The 22,837-nt window shown below is 34.2% G+C and overlaps 2 protein-coding genes across 2 annotated transcripts; both read right to left on the bottom strand.

Moving 5' to 3' along the window:
* Positions 1 to 4,145: 4,145 nt before the first annotated feature.
* On the bottom strand, positions 4,146 to 4,572 carry BDR25DRAFT_373363 (beta-lactamase/transpeptidase-like protein; the record flags this gene model as incomplete). Its single annotated transcript, XM_033697276.1, has 1 exon — positions 4,146 to 4,572. The coding sequence occupies one exon, from the start codon at positions 4,570 to 4,572 to the stop codon at positions 4,201 to 4,203; it is 372 nt and encodes a 123-aa protein (XP_033545151.1). The 3' UTR covers positions 4,146 to 4,200.
* A 15,645-nt stretch (positions 4,573 to 20,217) lies between these two features.
* On the bottom strand, positions 20,218 to 22,810 carry BDR25DRAFT_394833 (uncharacterized protein; the record flags this gene model as incomplete). The annotated part of the gene is made up of 12 exons (XM_033698336.1): positions 21,738 to 22,810; positions 21,626 to 21,697; positions 21,469 to 21,565; positions 21,323 to 21,434; positions 21,184 to 21,282; positions 20,961 to 21,128; positions 20,883 to 20,906; positions 20,686 to 20,844; positions 20,493 to 20,573; positions 20,362 to 20,444; positions 20,306 to 20,316; positions 20,218 to 20,253 (listed from the first exon to the last, which is right to left on the bottom strand). Exons 1-12 carry the CDS (start codon positions 22,746 to 22,748, stop codon positions 20,218 to 20,220), a joined length of 1,953 nt encoding a protein of 650 aa, XP_033545150.1. The 5' UTR covers positions 22,749 to 22,810.
* Between the last annotated feature and the right edge of the window lie 27 nt (positions 22,811 to 22,837).

Below are 22,837 nucleotides of genomic sequence, written 5' to 3'. Positions count from 1 at the left end.
ATGGCTGCTGTGGCTGTCTACTATAAGCAGGCGGTAGGCCCTAGTTGTACGCAACGCAGTCTAATTGTTAAAGTGCTTAAGCTAGGACAGACTAAGCTAGTTAGTAGTCTAGCTGTTGTTGCTTACCGCGAGCGTCTAGTTGCCAGGGATATCGCGATACCAGCTAGCCTAGTGCAGCTTGCCTAGTAGGATAATAAGCGGGGGGAGCACCTAGCTAGACGCGTTAATACACTTAATTATTATAACCTAGTTATAATTACCTAGCTAGATAGTAGTTGCTTAACTAACTCTATTAAAGCTTGTAATAACCTTAGACATGCTGCTAGTAATTCCTATTATAAATTCTATCTTATTAAAGTTATAAGTATTCTTGTCTAGTATCCTATACCTCTAATGCGTGTCCTTTATAAGCTTAAACTAGGCTCTAAACTTAACTAGATCCTAACAAAGAGCGCGCTAGAAGTGCAGCTTCCTGTCCTACTTTGTCTTAAGCTCTAGCTGGCTGTTAATAAAGCGCGCCACCTAGCATTTGCCTACACGCGGGGGTGGAGGCTGCTAGCTGCGAGCAGCAAGCAGAGTGTCTGCTATTTGTTGCACATTAATAATATGTGGTAGAAAACTGCGTGAGTTAAGGTCTAAGATCTAGCGTACAAGGGACTACTTTTTAACAGGTAATAGCTTTTGTTTTCTTGCGTTAGCTGTAGCTTGTAGAAGGGCGCCTACAAGGCAACTGCAAAGCGTTAATTAAGGTGTGTTGTATAGCGCTAAGACATAATAAACAGATAGATTTTTGTAAGTTTAAAGAACAGAGGCAGCTAATGCTAGTCTGCCCTCTTTTCAACCTAATTAGAGCTGTTGTGGTGGTGGTAGAGGCATGTTGGTTGATAGAGACGCGTTGATTTTGGTGGGGCTGGCGGATGACTGATTTTAGCGGATGAGTGATAAAACACGTTATGTCCCCTCCTTAGCTTATGTAAGAGTTATAAGCCTAGAGTCGCGCTCCTAACTAGTCCTCTAGTCACCACTGCACAGTTAGCTTTTGCATCTAGCTTTAGGGCCCTGCGAACTTTAACACATATTAATTATAGATTACTTACTACTTAAGCCTAATTAACTAAACAATAACCTTCTGTCTATTCTAAAACATATTAATTACAGATTGCTTACTAACTAAGCCTAATTAACTAGACAATAACTTTTTGTCTATTCTACACATATTAATTACAGATTGCTTACTACCTAAGCCTAATTAACAGGATAATAACCCTCTGTCTATTTTAAAACATACTAATTACAGATTACTTACTAGCTAAGTGTAAGGACGGAGCTCTGTACCACTACGCCAATACAACTAAAAGGTACGAATAATCAACCAACGTTGATTTTCGGGTGCAGAATAGTATATATACCTGTCGCACGTAAGCGCCATCTCGGCCTTACACTAAGCCTAATTAACTAAATAATAACTATTTTATTCTACTTTATTAACACACAGAAAAATAACTCTAACTATTAATGCCTTTATATAGCTTACTAAAAAGAGTAACTAGCAGCCCTAGTTTAGTTACATTAAGACACAAGCAACTAGAGAATGTGTCTAGAAGTATATTAATCTAGATCTCTTACTAGAAAATCTCCTAGTTAACACTATGCTATAGAGGCCTAAGGTTACAAAGTTTTATACAGGCAGCACCTAGCTTAGTCTAAATCCTATAGTCTCTAACCTAAACCTTAATAATTAATAATGCTACATAATAGCTTATAAAAACTACTATAATAATCTAAGATTATTCTAAACTTAATAGAAAGCCTTATTAGACATTTATGTGCTTATTAAAAGCACTATTAACGCATTAAACTACTTTATTATTAGGGATAAAAAAACTATTTATAAAAAGCTAAAGGCCTTAAAAGTAATCTTAGAGCCCTTTAATAAGTAGCTTAAGCAGAGCGCACAAATAGCATATAACTGTGTAAGAAAGTAGTTATTAAAAATGCAATAGAACTAATAAATTATAGTGTACAGAAACACATATATTAATGCTAAATTAGTTTACCTGCTAAATATAACAGAATATTAACTACACTATAACTTTATGTTAGTAATTTTAGACATAAACCCTAGATGTGCAGTAGCTATCTAATTAATTCTAGTGTAGTATAAATAGACTAATAAAGATCTACCTAATTTTTTTACTAGCTGTCTAAAGTTCTTTAAAAATTAGTAATAATTATAGCTAGCTTAGCAACCTAGTGTTACTTATAGTAGTTTTACTACATACTAAAGACATTTATTTACACTAGAACAGCAGCAACAGTAGTTTATATGCAACTTCTGTAGAGGCTGCTATAAATTAAAGAACTGTAGAATTAATAATCTTTAACTAAGACTTAAAAAGTTTTAGATCTTTACTTTTCTCTAGTAAAAATATAATAAGTAAATAAGTAGTAATTTTTAGCTTAAAGTAAAAGCAAAGTAGCTTAAAAATAAAGACTTTTCTTTACTGCTAAAAGACTAACTAAACTAAAAAAAAAAGACGCAGAAAAGGTAGTAATAATAGTAACTATTATTAGCTAACTTAATTATCTAGTTATGTAACTTAATTATCTAGTTATGTAACTTAATTATATAATTAAAGCTTATAGTCTTAACCTAGTCTACATCTAAATGCAATCTTTTAGACACTAGCTTTTAATAATTCTACTAACTAGAATCTACTTAATGCTTTAACTAGCACTAGGTAATTAGCAGCTACTTTTATAAGCTTTATAATAAACTTTATAAGTAAGAAACATGCTGCAAAGCTAGATAATAAAAAGAATCCTTTCTAGCACTTATAGATTCTAGATTCTAGAGTAGACATTTATATTTATAATAATCTAGCTAACTTTTAATAGACTTAGAGCTTATTCTTATTAAACTAACTTAAAGCTAGCAGCTAACACTTTTCTATACTAGCATAAGGCATAGTTATACTTACTATAAAGAGTTTTAAACAACCTACTAAGATAAACCTAAATAATATAGCTTATATTTTTAGCATGTTTACTAGTCTTGTATCTTTTTTATAAGAATAGGATATACACTTTAACTCTAAAGATAACTTTGTATATAAATAACTTTATAATAGCACTTAATTACTAATTTGCTTTACTACTTAAACTAGAGGTTACTAGGCCCTAGTATTATGCATAAAGGATCTATCTATTAGATCTATTTTACTAATAGTTATAGCTACTACAAACTTTACACAGCAACTTATTATATAAGATAATACTTTAAATAATAAAAATTATATTAATTTTATAAAAGAGCTTCTAGAGCTTAAAGAGTGTAATAAGAGACTTAGTAATTAGCTATATAAAAAGCGCTAGTAAAGCTCCCTTTATTATATGCCTTTTTTTAAAATAACTTTAAAAACTGTTTTAATAGTTAACTTTAAAAAAAAAACTAATATTAACTTAGTCTTCTAACATAACCTTAGTAACACTTTAGATAATAGCTTTAATAATAAGCTACTATTAGTTATTAAGGTTTGTCTATAAATAGGTAACATAGCTATAGACTTTAAAACTAATAATAATAATTTTAAGTAAGCTATAACTACTTAGCACACAGCTCTAATTAATTATAAGCTTTAGAAAAGAAGAATTTACATACACTAGATCTCTACTACAGACATGCTGCCTAACAGCCTTACTAAGTTCCTACCTTAATAAAAGCAGAACAAGGTGTTAATAACTTACTGCTGCACTTATTTAAACTACTACTAAACTGTCTAGCTAGTATTATGCCTTTACACTAAGCTTTATTAAAGAACTAGGCTTTATCTGCCTAAGTAACACCCTAAAGGCTTACTTTACTAACATTAGCTTAAAACTCTAAGCCTACTAACTTTTTTTCTTTAGCTATTTTGCGCTTTTAAGTGCACTACTATACACCTATAGTTTATTATTTCTTTTTATACAGCTTTGCTTTAGTATTTACTTTGTTAAAGCTAGGGGGGTGTGTCGCACGTGTCTCACGCGATATCATACCCATGTACTGCACTATTCACTCATTAGGCATAGCTTCTCTCTTGTACAGTATATAGTCAGCCCAGAGCTCTATCGAGCTCCTCAGACCTTACAATACACTCGTTCAATCCACCTTGTTTGGATCTCGCTCCCTTGTCGAGTCGTTTGCCATATGTCCCCTCCTCAGCTCATGCAAGAGTATAGGCCACCCATGGGTGCTGTAGCTCCCAAGTTGCGCGCCCATTGACTAAGCGTGGTGTTAAATGGAATTACGCCCCTTTCGCCCTCGGGTGCAGAGAACGAGGTCCCTGTTAAGCCTAGTGCATCTACCAAGGTTGTCTTGAGTATATCCTCATAGGGCTTTCCCGTTATGCTTTCGAGGGCGTACGCGAGGAGTAATATCCCCGTATTACTATATGTCGCTACCGTATTTGGTAAGAATGTAGGCTGGCGGTCATTGATGGCGTCAGAGAACTGTTGTCGAGTGTAGGTAAAATTCTCAAGCGTCACAATGCAGGATGGATATTCAGCGGGTCTCCAAGCCGCGCTAGTCATAGGCAGTGAGCTGAGCTATGTACATAGATCCTAGTATAATGTGACTGACCAGCCACGAATAGTGCAGGGCCGTCACATAACCCCCCGCTCAAGGCAGGCTTGTCCCCGAGCCTAGTACGTTAAGTCTTGCCAACTTAGCTCGCTGCTGGCCGAGCAGCCTATTGTTGATGCTGCAGGCAGAGCAGCCGTTGTCTACTGCAGGCGGGGCAGCCTATTGTTGATGCCGCTGGCGGAGCAGCTGTTGTCTACTGCAGGCAGAGCAGCTATTGTCGATGCTGCTGGCGAGGCAGCCTATTGTTGATGCCGCTGGCGGAGCAGCCGTTGTCTACTGCAGGCGGTGCAGCTATTGTTGATGCTGCTGGAGGAGCAGCGGTGTTGATGCTGCAGGCGGAGCATTCTTTGTCTACTGCAGGCGGTGCAGCGGATGTTGGTAGGCCTGCTGTCTCTAGGCCTGTAGGATGCCTGCTGCCTCGGGGCTTCTAATTGTGTAGCAGGGGATTAAGGGTGGTGGTTTTGTACAGAGCCCGCGGCTCTCTTGTCGTTGTGGGGTGGTGGTACTATAGGCCCCCCCTATAGTTAATATGAACTAGAGCTCTAATGCTCCTAGCTAAGGTCTCCTTTAATAAGGTTGCAGCAATCTAATTGCTACTTAGTGTTGCTTTTTAGTTGCCTAGCCTAACTAGGGCTTTAAAGCAGATAGCTATTGTTAACAAACTAAAGCTTAGCCTAGTTGTACTAGCAGACCTGCTAAATAAGAGTTAGTTAGCAAATGCAGCGCACAGGCTAATTGCTTAGTATAACCTAGATATTATGCTGCTGTCCTCTAGCTAAATGTTACTAACTTTAGTATTATTTAATAACAAGCTTAGTCTTTACTATTATATAGTATAAATAGCCTAACAAGATATGTTAGCTATATTCTACAAGAATACTAAGGTGAGGGGATAGAAGGGTTAGAGGCTAGAACCCTTAAGTAGCTAGCCTATTAGCCTAGCAAAACCCATCTCTAAGCCGCGCTAGTTGTAGGCAGTAAGCTAAGCTATGTATATAGATTCTAGTATAATGTAACTAACTAGCTATAAATAGTGTAGAGCGGTTATAATAACTGTATAAAAACTTATAAGTAAACTATATACTTATAAAATTTAACAAAAGTAATTAACGTACCTAACGGGTTGGCCGGCCACACAGGTTGGCCGGCCACTTTTGCCAAGCCCCCACTAAAACCACCCTATTCTAGCGCAAAACAGCCCACTTTAGCCCTGTATAGAGCAATACAACATAAGATATTATTTAGAGTCTACTTCTACTACTTTCTTACATATACGCAAGTTATGTCTAGTCTAATTACACTGCTTGTATTACCTTTAACTTAGCTTACCTTCTTTAGCGCGCACTTATGTTTTTAGCTTTTTTCTATTACTACACGCTCTAAACTTCTTTAGAGTAGTTAAATAAGCTCTATCTTTAACTATTAAAGTTTTTTCTACTTAAATCTGCTTTCTTTTATGTAATTTATGTTATATAGTAGCCTTATTTACTGCTTAAAGCTCTGTAATCTTCTTTTATACTAACACTAGCTTATATGTAATAATTACTGCCCTCTTTAAGACCTTCTTAAAGGCTTTTACTATAGATGTTAGTAAGCTATCTACATGCCTCTAAATTCTTACTTTTATAAGCATTAATTATAACCTAAATTTAAAAGTATTACTTAGGGTTTACAACTACTAGAGCTTATTATTAATAAGTAGTAGTAGTAATAAAGTATATAACTAGATATTAAAAGCTATTTTAACTTATTTTAAGTTAAATAAAACTAAACTAGCGCTTTAAAACCCTTTTTAGATATTACTAAAAGTAATTACTACATTATAAGCGCGTATAAAGCATAGTAGAAACTTAAGTTTTATAATGTAAGTAATTTAGTTATGTATAAAATTTTTAGCTTAGTGCTTATATACTTTTTTTAAAGAGGTAAAATAACCTACATTAAGAAGCTGTAAGAGGTGTAATAAGTATAAAAGTATATAAATAGTAATAATCTTATTTTTTTTATAGTACTACTAGAAATTAAGTAAGTTATAGCTTTTATAGCTATTAATAATAAAAAGCTAATAAGCGCTTATAACTTTTTTTATATGCTTATTAAAGTGCTTTAACTACTATAGCTTAAGCTTATTTATTATCTAGCTGTTTTTAAAAACTACAATAACTTAGTTTTAAGGCAGATTTTTCTTTTTATACTAAGTAAAAAAGTAATAGCAGCTTTTAAAAATAATAAAAAGTAAAATAGCTTACTTTATTATATTAATGCTTTAAATAACTATTATTTACTTCTTATTACTTTACTATATTACCTTTAGCTGTTTTTGTCTTTTTAAAGCTATAATAACTAATTTAGTTAATATCTAGCTTATTATAAAGCTTAACTTATTAAAGTTATATATGTTTTTATTCTAGATACTGTACTTAGCTTTTATGTTAGCTACTAGGTAAAACTAGCTCTAGATAACCTTTAGATTCTTATAAAGTGCTCTTTTATAATTATACTTATAATTAAACTTTATTATAAACTTAAAGCAGTGCTTAACCTACATACTAGGCTAGTTTAAGCTAACCTAGCCTAGATTACACTCTGCGCGCAAAGAATTAGCTATATTAGCTATAGCTATAAGCTTAAGAAAAAATCTATGTGTAATAAGCTTAAGTATATACTTAATAACTACTTTTTTTTTAAGCTTAGTTAGATTTTTTAATTTAAGCTAGTATTCTACTTCTAAAGGCTGTCTAGCGCGTTAATTACTTAGTATTATGTAAAAGACATTATAGATAGCTGTAGTATATTATAAGAAAAGTTTTAAGTCTTATTTAAAAGCTTAAAAAGTAAGCTGTATTTAACATTCTTTAGAAGATTTAATCTAGTGTTGTTGTTAAAGCATTATGTAGATAGGTAGAGTGTAGTAGGGGCTTAGCAAAAGTAGCTAGCTAACCTGTGTGGCCGGCCAACCTGTTAGGTACGTTAAAGAAAAGTTATGCTTAGAATTTTAGAAAAAAAAATCTTATTAATTTCTTAAATTCTTAACAAAGGTGCAAAATTTATATTTTTATAAAGATATTTTTATATTTACTATTATAAGGTGTTTATAATACTTTTTTATACACAGCTTATTTAACTCTCTACAGCTCTCTACACTATGTTAACGCTAGTTAAATTATTTTTAAAACATTAAAGAAAAATTTACAAAGACTATATAAACTACTAAAAAAGTAGTGTATTATATTAGCTGTAATAAAGTAGGCGCCCCGCCTGCTAAGCTAATACTATACAACTTTCTCTACTATACTAAAAGTTACGCACAAGAATACTTAAGCTAAGGATTCTCGCATAATATAATATATATAGGTAATGCTAGGGCTAGCACTAGCACTAGCGGTTGTCTCTAGTCTAGCCTAAACCTCTATAAGCAAGAGAAGGCTACCTAGTTAACTGTGCCTACCTTGTTACACTACCTCCTCTCTTTATTATCTTAGTGTTTGCAGTGGTGACACTCGGATGCGTCGTCACCATAGTCGCACGATAGTCGGATGTGTCGTTACACGATGATCATGCGTCGGCACCATAGTCGTATGCATCTCAGCACAGTCTGTTGCCACGACTCACCTACTTATTTCGCATATATATAGACTCCTGCAAAGGACTCCTCTAGCAATACATTCAATGCAGTTCCTCATGTCTCTGGTGCCTCACATAGCTTCACACTTAGTCTCTAAGACATAAAGCTAAGGATATATATCTACTTTACTTTAATTATAGCCTTTGCTATAATCTAAGCTAGAGTAATTACTAGAACTTACACTCTTAACCTTTAAGTAGCTTAAGTATTATGTAATAAGATAGACGCCCTGCCTGCTAAGCTAGTACTATACAACTTTCCCTACTGTACTAAAAGGTACGCATGAGAATACTTAAGCTAAGTATTCTTACATAGTATAATATATATATAGATAATGCTAGAGCTAGCACTAGCACTAGCAGTTGTCTCTAGTCTAGCCTAAACCTCTATAAGCGAGAGAAGGCCGCGTAGTTAACTGTGCCTACCTTGTTACATTAGCTACAGCGGGTATTAGAGAGGTAGAGGTAGAGTTTATACTGTTAAAGTAGGAGTATGTTAGACTACAGACGTTACTTATTAAGATAGTAAAGAATTTAGAATAGCTTTTAGTTCTACTTTAGTGTTAAGATAAATAAGCTTTAGAATACTACTTAAGCTAATCTAATCTAAATTCTATAAATAGCATGCGAAGATAGTTTTACAAACTACTCTTTTAAAGTAGGTAAGCAACGCGCGTGTAAGAATAACAGGATGCAGGAATTTTAGATGATAAAAAAAAGAGTAACTTAGGTAGATAGTATGTTAGGTGTACGTAAATTCTTATAGAACTATATTCTATAAAGTTATAGAAACCTTATTATTTAATAAGTTAGAGTGTTGTACCCTGCTTGTAACAGTGCTGCTTGTCAAACTCTACTGCTAGTCACATGATCTCACTAAGGGATAAGCGAGCGCGCTAGCGCCTTGGCGCTGCGCAAGCTTTTGTCTCGCGAAAACCCTTCGCCTCCTTCACTCCCCATCCTAGTTTAGCTGAAATAGAGCCGACCTACTCTACCTCGCTTCCCCAGATCCACACAGTAGTAGAGACAGTGCTTGTCACATTAAACTAGGATTAATCCTATTTTAGCCGGAGGACGCCGACATAATATCAGAGTTAAACTAACCGATCAGCCTCAGTGCTTGATTCGCCGACGACCACCTACTAAGCGATCAGCCTAAGCGCTTAATTTGCTGACAATCACTAATTAATCAGCTGCACTACCAGCAACATTAAATTAATACTAGTATAGGGAAACTTTCAAAGCTTAAGATGCGGATAGACTCTACCACTCTACTAACTAGCAAAGAGCACACGCCTAAACCTAGGACACTTAAGAGCAGCAATAAAGTTTATAAAGAAGAGGTGTTTAAACAGGACTATATAATTAAAAAACTTTATACATAGGCTTAGTAAAATAAAAACCTAATAGTAGTTAAAACTAAAAAAGTTTTATAAAGTAATAATATACCTAAACTTTATAACTTTATTATTACCCTACTTATGCTTATAACTAGCAAGAAAGTTGTCTTTGCTAATAAGCTAGTCTAATACGTTTGTAAAACACAGACCTTCTGTAACTATATTAACACGCTAGTAAAAGCGTTTAATACAGTAGAATAGAAACTACTAGAGGCTTAAGAACAAGTAGCTATATTCTAGAAGCTACTAAATAAAGCTTTAGTAAAGCTAGCTAACTAGAGTAAAAAAATTACTACTTTAAAAGACTTACTTAAGCTAGCATCTGTAAACACTTTTTACTTGTACATTTTAAGATAAACTAGTAGCGCACTTATAGTAACACTAATTATAAGCCCTTTAAAGAAGTAGCTACGATTTAAGCCTATAACCCTAGCTACGCTAAACACTACACAGTTTAGCTTATAAAGTTAGAGAGAAGGCTTATAATACTCTACTAAAGTTGTTACAATCGGCATGCTTAAGCTACAAGCAAGAGGTGGTGTAACCTAACTAGATTAAACTAAGAAGCAGAGGAGCTGCTCTGCGAGTTTAAATATACATGTGTGCTCCCTGCTAAGGCGCTACTTGTCGCGCAAGCGAGGGAGCTGAGGCCGCAGAGCATGTGACGCAGTACGCGCTGTTACATTACCCCCCTCTAAAGCTTAATTTTTACGTACAAAAAGGAGCTTAAAATTAAGCTAAAAAAGAGAAAGAATTAGAATCAACCCTTTTTACCTACTGCTTACAGTGTAATCTTTGCTAATAGTAGCAGTTGCAATACGCTTAATAACTTCTAGGAGCTAGAGGCAGTCCTGTACCTAGTGCTGCTGAGCTACATTGTACGCATCTCCTTGCCTTCCTCTATTGTGCGCGCTGGGAAGGAGAGACTAACCTAGCCCTAGTGCCAGCGCTAGATGTAGCTGCAGTGACGTTAATTGTATTAATGCTAATAGCGTTAATGCTGCTAAGGTCTATTTTGTTAGAAGGTTAGGTATGCGGAGCATGCAAATATGCATTTAATTGTGAGGCTAAACACTGCACTGCGTGCAGGAATGCTAGATAGTTGTCTGGCAGCATTAGCTGACTATCTAGCGCGCTAAATCAAGGCGTTAAGACCCTAGCAGAAGGTTTTTTATTATAGATAAAGCAAAAAACTAGACGCATAGCTAGTCTAGAATAGCTGTAGGCAGAGCAGCTGATTGTGAAGGCAGCTAGCAGAGGCTGCTAGTTGAGCAGGTAGCTGCTAGAGGGCAGCTAGTTGTTAAGGCAGCTTGCAGAGCCTGCCTGTAGTTTAGATAGCTGCTAGCAGCGCAGCTAGTTATTAAGCTGCTGGCGGTGCAGCTAGTTGTTAAGCTGCTAGCAGTGCAGCTAGTTGTTAGTGCAGCTTGCAGGGACTGCAGACAGATTAAATAGCTGCTAGCAGAGCAGCTAGTTGTTAAGGCAGCAAGCGGAGCCTGTCTGTAAAGGACGACTGCTAGCGGAGTAGCTGGTTATTAAGGCAGCAAGCGGAGCCTGCTGTGGTTTAAATAGCTGCTAGCAGTGCGGCTAGTTGTCAACATCATAGGGGTTAGACAACGCGAGAGGTGCAGGGAGGCTAGTTATAAGAAGAGATAGAAAGAAACATATCGGTATAAGCTAGAGCACAGCAACTAAGCTAACCTATCTCTAGCTGTATTATATGCGTGGTAAGGGTATAAGCATACTCTAACTAATCTTACCCTCTAAGATTAGAAAAGAGGTCACGCACTGTCTCTACTGTTAACTTAACAAGGTATGTTAGCATCTGTTAACCTAGAGTTGTGTACGTGTGCGCATGCGTGTGCTAAAAAAACTTAGGCGTGTGCATGTACATATGTACTTACGCTTTTATGTTATCTAAAGAGTTTAATCTAATGTTACAATAAGCATGCTTAAGCTATAAGTAAGAGGTAGTGTAACCTAACTAGATTAAACTAAGGAGCAGAGGAGCTCTGTAAGTTTAAATATACATGTGTGCTCCCTGCTAAGGCACTACTTGTCGCGCAAGCGAGGGAACTGAGGCCGCAGAGCATGTGACGCGGTACGCGCCGTCACAAAAGTAGTAAACCTGCCTATATTTATAAGTAATAAGAACTATAATATTAAGCACTAGAAAAACCTTCTGCTAAGTACGCTACTACGCGACGCTAATTACTTTATCCCCCTAGATGGTAATATAAGAAACTATAAAAATATGTAAATATGCTATACTAAATTAAGAATAAGCAGAAAAGCTCTAATCTACCTATATCTATACTTTAAAGTAATGAAGAAAAATAACTAGCTAGTAATAGCTGCTAACATTATAAAATTTATAAAAAAAACTTTTATTAACACTTACTAGTGCTTTAAAGCTAGAGCTAAGCTTTACTAGCTTAAAACAAAGTTATTTTAAGACTTTAAAACTTTAAAGCTTAGTTTACTTAACTAGCTAATAACGCTAAGAAGCTGCTAAACTAATAAAAGAATAAAATTTATAATGCCCTTTTAGGTTTACTACTTACACATATAGAAATTTACTACTATAACTCTATTATAAGCTTCTTTTAATACTGCTACTAGGGCTAATAGATCGCGTTTTTTATAGAATGTAGCTGTAGAGACTAGTGCTTAGCGCGCTTAAAGGGGTGTAGAGAAGCTTACCTGCAAGAAGATTTTATAACTATTAGTTACAGCTCTACTAGCGTAAGCTGCAACTTTACTGCTACTGCTAATAACTAAGAATATTGTTATATACTATTACTATTATAAACTAGAACACTTTAGCTGTAACTACTTATATGTTTATATAAAAATAAGCTAATAAAAGCTATAAATTTATATATAAAGTTAAGTAATAAAGAAGCGCTATTATTAAAAAAAAGCTTTACTTTAAAAAAAGTCTTTCTTTTAAAGATGTATAATAGAGCCTTTAGCTTTAACCTATAGTAGCTGCTTTTTAGTAAAAAGCTATTTACATTACTTTACTACATCTTTACTAATAAAACAGCTATTACGCGTAATAGCCTTATTACTACAAGTGTAAGTAGTTATAACCTACTTTATTTTAAGCACTTATGTATAGGAAAAAAGGGTCTTAAAGTAAAGCTTTTTAAAATAGCGCCTGTCCCTCTAGTAGAGTATAATAATAGACTAAATAGATAAGTATATAACTAGATTAAAGCTAATCTAGTTCTAGATAGCTACTAGATATTATTATACTTTACACTTTATAACACTAGTTATTATAACCTTATTATTAGTTATAAGCTACTAGAGGAAGTAGGCGTACTAATTAACTATAAAAACTGTGCACTAAAATAGGTAATAAATAAGAAGCTAATTAATTATAAATATAATATTATTCTTTTTATATGTAGCTAATTTTTAGAAATAAACCTAGGTTACTAAAAAAACACTAAGGAATATAATAAACTTATAAGTGTTACTATACTTTAACTAGTAAGTAAATAAAAAGTAACTAAGCATTTTATATATAAAAAAATGTTAATTAGATATATAACTAGTGTAGTACTTTAAAGCTAAGCTTATAACTTTATTATAAAAATTACTATAACTTAACTATGTTACATAATATGCTTATTAATGCTTGTTTAAACACTAACATAATAAGTTCTACTGCCTTTATAGTATAGGCTTAATAAACAAAAAGTTATTATTAGTTATGTTAGTGTATATAAAGTAAAAAAAAGCTTATTTAAAATTAGTAAAAAAAAAAACTAGCTTAACTTAAAAACTGCTTTACTAGTTAATTTAATAAAGCTTTTAGCACTATTATATATAAAAGCTACACTAGCTTACTTTTTTTTAAAAAAGCTGTAATAAGCTTTTACTTTATTAAAAAAATTTAACTACAATATCTAGCTTATAGTAAAAAAATACACTATTAGGCAGCTTACTAGATAGTATATTACTAAAGCAACTTAAGCTAGTTAAGACCTACTTTAATAATTACTTATAACATAGTTTTATTATATATAGTAGCGCTAGCTTTGTGTTTTTAGTGCTGTTTACTAAAAATCTAGAGAAAAAAAGTAGTAGTTCTACATTAACTACTAACGTACCTAACAGGTTGGCCGGCTACACGGGTTGGCCGGCCACTTTTGCTAAGCCCCTACTAAAACCACCCTATTCTCTCGCAAAACAGCCCACTTTAGCCCTATATAGAGTAATATAACACAAGATATTATTTAGAGTCTACTTCTACTACTTACTTATACATACGTAAGTTATGCCTAGTCTAATTACACTGCTTACATTACCTTTAACTTAGCTTACCTTTTTTAGCGCGCACTTGCGTCTTTAGCTTCTTCTAATTACTACGCGCTCTAAACTCCTTTAAAGTAGTTAGACAAGCTCTATCCTTAACTATTAAAGTCTTTTTTGCCTAAATCTGCTCTCTTTTATGTAATCTATGTTACATAGCAGCCTTATTTACTGCTTAAAGCTCTATAATCTTATAGCCTACTCTATTATATTAATGCCCTAGATAACTGTTGTCTACTTTTTATTACCTTACTATATTACCTTTAGCTGTTCTTATCTCTCTAAAGGTATAACAACTGCTTTAGTTAATATCTAGCTTATTATAAAGCTTAACTTATTAAAGTTATACCTATCTTTATCTTAGATACTGTACTTAGCTTTTATGTTAGCTACTAGGCAAAACTAGCTCTAGATAACCTCTAGATCCTTATAAAGCACTCTTTTATAATTATACTTATAATTAAACTTTATTATAAACTTAGGGCAGTGCTTAACTTATATACTAGGCTAGTTTAAGCTAACCTAGCCTAGATTGCGCTCTGCAGGCAAAGAATTAGCTATATTAGCTATAGCTGTAAGCCTAAGGGGAAATCTGCGTGTAATAAGCTTAAGTATATACTTAATAACTACCTTCTTTTTAAGCTTAGTTAGATTCCTTAATTTAGGCTAGCATTCTGCTTATAAAGGCTGTCTAGCGCGTTAATTGCTTAGTGTTGTGTGAGAGACATTATAGATAGCTGCAGCGCGTTGTAAGAAGAGTTTTAAGTCTTATTTAAGAGCCTAAAGAGCAAGCTATATCTAACGTTCTTTAGAAGATTTAATCTAGTGTTGTTGTTAAGGCATTATGTAGATAGGTAGAGTTTAGTGGGGGCTTAGCAAAAGTGGCCGGCCAACCTGTGTGGCCGGCCAACCTGTTAGGTACGTTAGTGGTTTAATATAATTATAAAAAAATGCTTACTTAATTACCTTAATCTAGAAGAGTTTTGCCTGCTTAGTGTATGCTATAGTGTTTACTAAGCTAGACATATAATAAGCCTTTTACTATATTTATGTAAATAAGAAGAAAGAGAACCTTACTACCTTTTAATTATAATATAACGTACTTTACAGGCAAGTTGCTTACACACCTAAGTTGCTTACTTTTGCTAAGACCCTACTAAACTACTTTTTCTACACTAATGCATTCCCTATAACACTACTTAGACGTGCTAAAAGAATGTTAGATACAGCTTATACTTTAAGCTTTTAAATAAGACATAAAACTCTTAAAGAAATATGCTATAGCTATGTGTAAAGTCTTATAAAAAAAATAATAAATAACTATAGCGCTAGATAAGTTTTATAAGCTAATTCTACAGCTAAATTATAAAGGCTAAGTAATAAAAAAAAGCAGGTAATTATTAAGACTATACTTAAGCTATATGCGTAAGAAACTTCCCTTTAGATAGCATTTATAGCTAATATAGCTAATTCTTTGCGCGCTAAGCGTAATCTAGGCTATGTTTACATAAACTAGCCTAGTATGTTTATAAAGTGTTATTTAAAGCTTAAAGTAAAGTTTTAAGTGTAAGTATAGTTAAAAGATATTTAGCTAATTATAAACTTTATTTTACTAAAGTTGTATGTGTTATTATTCTAGATGCTATACTTAGCTTTAATATTCTTTATAAGGCTAAACCTGCCTTAAATTACTTTAGAACTCTTATAAAAAGCTTTCTTATAGTTATACTTACACTTAAATGTTACTTTAAGCTTTAAATAACACTTTACAAATATACTAGGCTAGTTTATGTAAACATAGCCTAGATTACGCTTAGCGCGTAAAGAATTAGCTATATTAGCTATAAATGCTATTTAAGAGGAAATTCCTTGCGCATATAGCTTAAGTATAGTCTTAATAATTACCTACTTCTTTTTATTACCTAGCCTTTGTAATTTAGCTATAGAATTAGCTTATAAAGGTTATTTAGTGCTATAGTTATTTATTGTCTTTTATAAAACTTTACACATAGCTATAGTACATTTCTTTAAAAGTTTTATGTCTTATTTAAAAGCTTAAAGTGTAAGCTGTATCTAACATTTTTTTAGCATGTCTAAGTAGTGTTGTGGGGAATGCATTAGTGTAGAAAGAGTAGTTTAGTAGGGTCTTAGCAAAAGTAAGTAACTTAGGTGTGTGAGCAACTCGCCTGTGAAGTACGTTAGTAACTATAAATACTATGTACTACTATTTAGCTTATGCAACAGACTAGCTATATTCTAGAACTATAATAATAAGGTGCTTCACAGCTTACTAAATAATACTTATGTAGCATACTTTAATAACATTTTTATCTACTTAATAGACTTATTTTAACATAAAAATATATTACATATGTGTCTTATTAACTACTAAACACTAGTTTTTAGGTAGACATTTAAAAAAGTAAGTTTACTAATATAAAAATAAAGTTTTTAGGACTAATTATTAGCACTAACAGCATGTGTAAGAACCTAGAGAAGGTAGTAGCTGTGTGTAATTAGCCTATACTAATATTAATTAAAAGCTTATAATTTTCCTTAAGGTTTTACAACATCTAATAAGCATTTGCAAAAAACTATAGATGTATTATATACCTGCTTATAAAGCTATTTAAGTGTAGTGCTTAGCACTACTTTAAAAAATATAAGCTAGTAGCTTTTAATTAAGCTAAAAACGTAATACTATTAGACGCTATTCTTACACACTACTTGTCCTACTGCTAGACACGCATGGAGACAGACGCTAGCGATAGAGTTGTAGTAGGCAGGCTTTTCTAGCTATAGAACAACAGACTCTAGCAACTAGTAGCCTTTTACTTAAAGACTATAAGCGTGCTTTAGATAAACTATATTATTTATAATAAAAAATGCTTATTATAGTATAATTCTAATATAAGCAGCAAGCTTAGCTTATAAGCTTATAAATAACTAAGCTATTTAGCACTCTAATAAACTATTAAGTGTTAGAGTACTTTTTAATTAAGTTTAAGCTTACTCTATAGTAGATATACTAAGCTATAATAGTATCTAATTATAACTTAAAGCTTATGTACTAACTAAAGACTATAAACATGTGTTAGATTAAAGCACTGTTTCTAGGCTTCCTAAGATGAATGATGGGTTTAGATATGATGTATAGGATGATGATTGATTGTATTGATTTATCGATCCTTTTTCTGCTCTACTCGTGTTGCTCGGCTTTTGTTTTTCCGATGCGAGTCCCTGGCGCACTTGCCCCATGCGCGACCAGCTTGCAACATGCTGCAATTTGCTGCAAAATGCTGCAATTTGCTGCAACATGCTGCAATTTGCAGCAACATACTGTTCGAGCTTATTGCTTGTACTATGTAGCAGCTTTCGTCAAGCGTTCCTCCTGTCTTGACAGTAGGTGCGCATATCTGACAACATGATAGTAAATATGTTATTAAAAAAGTAAAAAAACTTAAAAACTTAAAAAAACAAATATAAAGTAGCTTATATATATACTTTTTTATAGTACACTAGATTAACTTTAGCACTATTAAGGCTATAGTAAACAACTTAGCTTAGTAATTTATAAAATAACTACTAGCAATAAATACGATAACAGTAGCTAGTAGTAACACTTTTATAGCTTTTTTACTTTTAGGTAAGCTTTATACGCTAATTAACTATGTTCTTAAAGTAAACTAAAACTATATAAGCTTACAGCTATAATAAAAGTAAGCCTAAAATAAAGTAAAGATTCTATAAAAGCTTATAAGTAAAAGCTTTTTATATTTAATAGTAAGAAACTAGTAGTTTTAGTTGTCTACTTTATATACACTTATTTTATTTATATAGTTTATATAACTTAAGTAACTACTTACTAAAGTAAAAAAAAGACTTTAAAACTACTACATAACTAATGCTACTAGCTCTACATAAGCTAAAATGTTGCTAACTTAGCTATAGTGTGTAAAGCCTATTGATAAAGCTATACACTTTAAGATAAAACTCTAGAACTAGTTAAGTTACTACTTATTTTGTAGCATGTTTAGTAAAATGTTTTTATAAACTTTAAGTTATTCTTACTAGATAAAAAAAAGTATAATAACACTTTCATAGTAGTAAACTGCTAAAGTAAATGCTACTTCTTACTACTATACTATAAAATAATAATAGTAAAAAACATAGCTAACTTATACTATTACTATACCTAGTGTCTCTTTAGCTTTTTAAAGTCTATTATTTTTAAGTAAAGTTTTTAATTTACTTTAAAGTTTATAAATAAGCTTTACTAAGTTATAAAAATAAAGTAAAAGCTTTTAGCACCTTACTACTTATAAATAGATAGTAATGTAGAGGTTCTAGACTAGTATTTTAACTAGTGCTTACACTCTTTTATAAACTACTACTAAGATAACTAGTTAGACATTCTACTATGCATAGATTAGGTATAAGCTATATTACTTTATAAGATAACTACACTATTACTATTTAAAATTAAATTTAGTTACTAACTAACTTGCTAGTAAAACTAAAAGAAATAGACTAAGTAATTAATTTCTATATATAAGTAAATGTTATATAAAGAGGCTTAAAGCTATGCTAAAACTTATTATAACATAGTGTAGCTTACTATAGAGATAGCCTAAAAGGGCATTATATAAGCCTAGTAGTAATAAGTAACTTAAGTAAATAAAAAAAATATAATCTAAATTTTATAGTAAGTAATACAGTGTATATAACACTTGAAAGAAATTTATATTAAGTTACTTTAACATACTCTACAGGCAAGTTGCTTACACACTTAAGTTGTTTACTTTTATAAAGACTTTACTAAACTACTTTTTCTATACTAATGCATTTCTAACAACACTACTTAGACGCAGTAAAAAAACATTAAATACAGCTTACACTTTAGGCTTTTTAATAAAACATAACACTTTTAAAGCAATATACTGTAGCTATGTATAAGGTTTTTTTTAAAAATAATAAATAACTAACACACTAGATAACTTTTATAAGCTAATTCTATAGCTAACTTATAAAGGCTAGGTAATAATAAAAAGTAGGTAATTATTAAGCACATAATTAAGCTATATGTGTAAGGTTTTTCTTTTTAGCTAATTGCTATAGCTAATGTGAAGCTATGTGGAGCACCAAAGACATGAGAAACTGGATTGTATTGCTAAAGGAGGGCAACTACGGGTTTATATAGTACTAGATGAACCCATCATGTGACTTAAGGCCACCAATAGCTCTAGGCTGCAGCAGGTGGCATTGCTAGGCAGCAGTACGCCAAAGGAGTGTTGGTGGCTAGCGCATGGAGAGCTCTGTAACTGCAAACAGCTAATATAGCTAATTTTTTACACACTAAGTATAATTAAAGCTATATTAGGATAAACTAGCCTAGTATGTTTATAAAGTATTATTTAAAGCTTAAACTAAAGTTTTAAGTATAAGTATAGTTAGTAAATATTTAGCTTATTATAAAGCCTATCTTATTAAAGTTATACATGTTATTATTCTAAATAATATACTTAGCTTTAATATTCTATATAAAGTTAAACTAGCTTTAAATTACTTTAGAACTTTTATAAAAAGCTTTTTTTATAGTTATAGTTATACTTAAACTTTACTTTAAGCTTTAAATAACACTTTATAAATATACTAAGCTAGTTTATGCTAATATAGCCTAGATTATGCTTAGTGTGTAAAGAATTAGTTATATTAGCTATAGCTGCTAGCTAAGAGAAAAATTCTTATATATATAGCTTAAGTATATACTTAATAATTACGTAGTTTTTATTATTACTAGCTTTTACAAGTTAGCTATAAAATTAGCTTATAAATGTTATTTAGTACTTTAGATATTTATTATTTTTAAAAGACTTTATACATAGCTGCAGCATGTTACTTTAAAAGTGTTATGTCTTATTTAAAAGCTTAGAGTATAAGCTATATCTAATATTCTTTTAGCATATTTAAGTAGTGTTGTTAGGAATATATTAGTGTAGAAAAAGTAGTTTAGTAGAGGCTTAGCAAAAGTAAGCAACTTAGATGTGTAAGCAACTTGCCTATAGTGTAGGTTAGCTGTTCAACTTAAATAATTATATTGTCTATTTGCAACACCTTAAAGCGTTTAGGCTAGATGTAGTTGGTGGACGCGTCTCTGAAGGAGGCGGGGTCTCTAAATAAGCTGGCAAAACCAGGAGGTGTAACAGCGCAGGCAAGACAATGGATCAGAATGCAGTAGGAATCCACTCAGAGGCATATGGGAGTGCGCGGGGACTCAATGTCCTGGGAATTCCATTGACACCTATAGGCCTTGTACTAAAGGATATCAGAAAACTATCAAGCTAGCTACAGGGGAGAGGTGCAACTAAATGCTTAGGGGAATAGGGGTACCAGCAGGGGGCAGGGCAGGGTCGGAGCCAGGTCGAGTCAGGGTCGGGGCCGATACGGGGACCCTTCGGATAGGTTCCGGGCGACTCGAGATGGAACGATTTATGAGAATCCTTACAGGAGGTACCCAATACTATATTGCGGGCATGCGGCATTGGTTAGAATTTTGCAGCATCAAGGTTGTCGTAGTTGTATGTAGCTCGTCTGTAGCCCATCTATATTAAAGGAGCGTAAAGTACTTATCTTAATCCTTCTGTTAAGCAGCAGTAGGGTTTGCATCTCCTTCCTACCCTGCAACTTATGTGCCTTACTAAGAAGTAGACATACTTGTAGCGGCTACAGAGTCTAAGTGGTGTCTGATATTGCGAAACCATCACGCCCTCGGATGGATGCCCATGCATCCTGCACGCTAGCCGAACTAGTGCGAATCTTGTACCGCGCATCAGGTCTGAATAAATCAAGTGTAGCCCAATGCCATTAGGATGTCTCCATCAGGTACAACATACTAGCGCTGGAGACACGACGGAAATCCTGAAATTACTGCCTCACTACTCTGTTAGCCAGCGTAATTATAAAAAATCCTGTTATGGTTTTCTGTCAACTCTACGCGAAAGACAGCTGCAGGGGTGAGCTGGTAATGAAGCCCAGAAATGAGCCATATTAGTGAAGGGGGTGGTCCAGAACTGGGCCATCGATAAGATATCCTAGAAATAGGCCGCCATATAAGGTGTCCCAGAAAAAGGCTATTTGATGCATGATAGCCTTCGAAGCTGGGTCTGGTGTTGACTGAATGTTGAAAGCTGTAAGGTAAAGGCGGTGCCCTACCAGGATAGATCGGTAATATCAGGGCTGTTCTCGGCAATATTCAGCATGCAAACTCGGTTGGTTCGAAGTCTATTAACGGTGGTGGAGTGATCATTTCTACTGGTAGGTTATCATCACAGCGAATCCCGCGAAACTTTACAGATAGACGATGCAAATCGCAAATATGAGTTTATCTGCCGATTGCGGAACACGGTGGACCGTATTAACGTCTTGGAACTCCCTGGCCCATTGGGTACAAGTCTCCACAAGCCCTAACCGAATTTAAAGATAAAGTAGAGCCTCAACATTGGGCCGACCTTAGCTGTTGCAATCTTGTCTCCTGACTCCAATGCCTCGCGCACTGAATCCACGCCGACGATAGTAACCTTTCAAAGCCCCATAACTGCATTCATGTCAAATGTCGGCTCATGAAGTGTTATCGTTTGAAATGTCGGATGAGTACGAGAGCATGTTTGAAGAAAATATCACGGGACTGGGTCACTTTAAAAAGCCTCCATGTAGCTGCGTGCAGAGTCTGAGTTTGCCTAGATCTACTCTACTACCTTGAATCTCACTTCACCTGCGCTCACAAACTTGATGCAGTCAGTGTATGCCAAACCAAGACTGCTCTTTGATCCGAGATAAGTCATGACTTCGTCAATCGATTCGTCTGTCCACCACCACGTCCCTGGTAAATGTCTAAGAATATACTCCTTTCCAACCTCCGGCTTCAATTCCTCCCAGAACGGGTCACTGATATTCAGCTCCCGGTGCTCCGTGAAGGTCCCTTTGAGTCTTAGGAATTTTTGTCTTTGTTCTTCATCATCGTCGCGACAAACGATAATATTGGGTGCGTCTTGGACACGCGAAGTGGAGTCTCGGATGTTGATATCGGAATACACGGACTTAACGACCGAGCGACCTGCAAGGACAGTGATAGGATATTCAGCGTCTGTCGAGAACGTGAGCGTGAATATAAAAGGCTTGGATAAGGAGCATGTTGATGGCGCTGATAGAGAGACAGTGACATTTGGTGTGCTTGGCTGTAAGCTCCGGGTTTTGAAGATAATCGTGTCATTGCCGTCAGCAGCCTCCCAGAGTATGGCTTGTGTGGACAGCGCGGGAATGTCTGGCGTAGAAACTGAGCTGCTATATACCCCGGTAAGAGAGTTTAAAGTATCCTTTACACTAGCCGGCCAGTGCGAGATCGAGGTTGTCGGCTTGAAGCGCAGTATGTACTTTCTACCTGGCCGGAGCGAGGAGGTTATGAATGGTAGGTCGTAAGGCTCACGGCAGTTGGATGTCGTAAATCGGCTGTAGCCACTGTCGGAAAAGACAGGCTGGTTGCCTTGGTGGAGGACCTGTACTTGTTCGCCAGTTTCATAGTCGAAACACTGGATGACCCGGTTTGAGTTGATGGGCTGGTAATCTCGAGAACCCGCGAAGCCATCTTCAAGAAAGATCGCTCGCTCTGCACTGTCGGAGAGCCTACTATCGAGAATGAAATAGAAGGGAGGTTCGTTTGAGAGGTAACACGTTCCTGGAGCCTTGAGTTTGACCTCGGCCCGCGGGGTTGTAGTGGTCATTCTGTCGACGTGGATGGTATTTGAGATCTATTCGCAACAGTCTTCGCGGTGGGTCGATCAAACGTATACGATGTGATTTAACCGTTATT

This window comes from Lindgomyces ingoldianus, assembly GCF_010093535.1.
Source record: "Lindgomyces ingoldianus strain ATCC 200398 unplaced genomic scaffold BDR25scaffold_25, whole genome shotgun sequence".
NCBI lineage: Eukaryota > Fungi > Ascomycota > Dothideomycetes > Pleosporales > Lindgomycetaceae > Lindgomyces > Lindgomyces ingoldianus.
The sequence above is the reverse complement of the archived record's forward strand: the minus strand, read 5'-3'. Positions and strand labels throughout refer to the sequence as shown.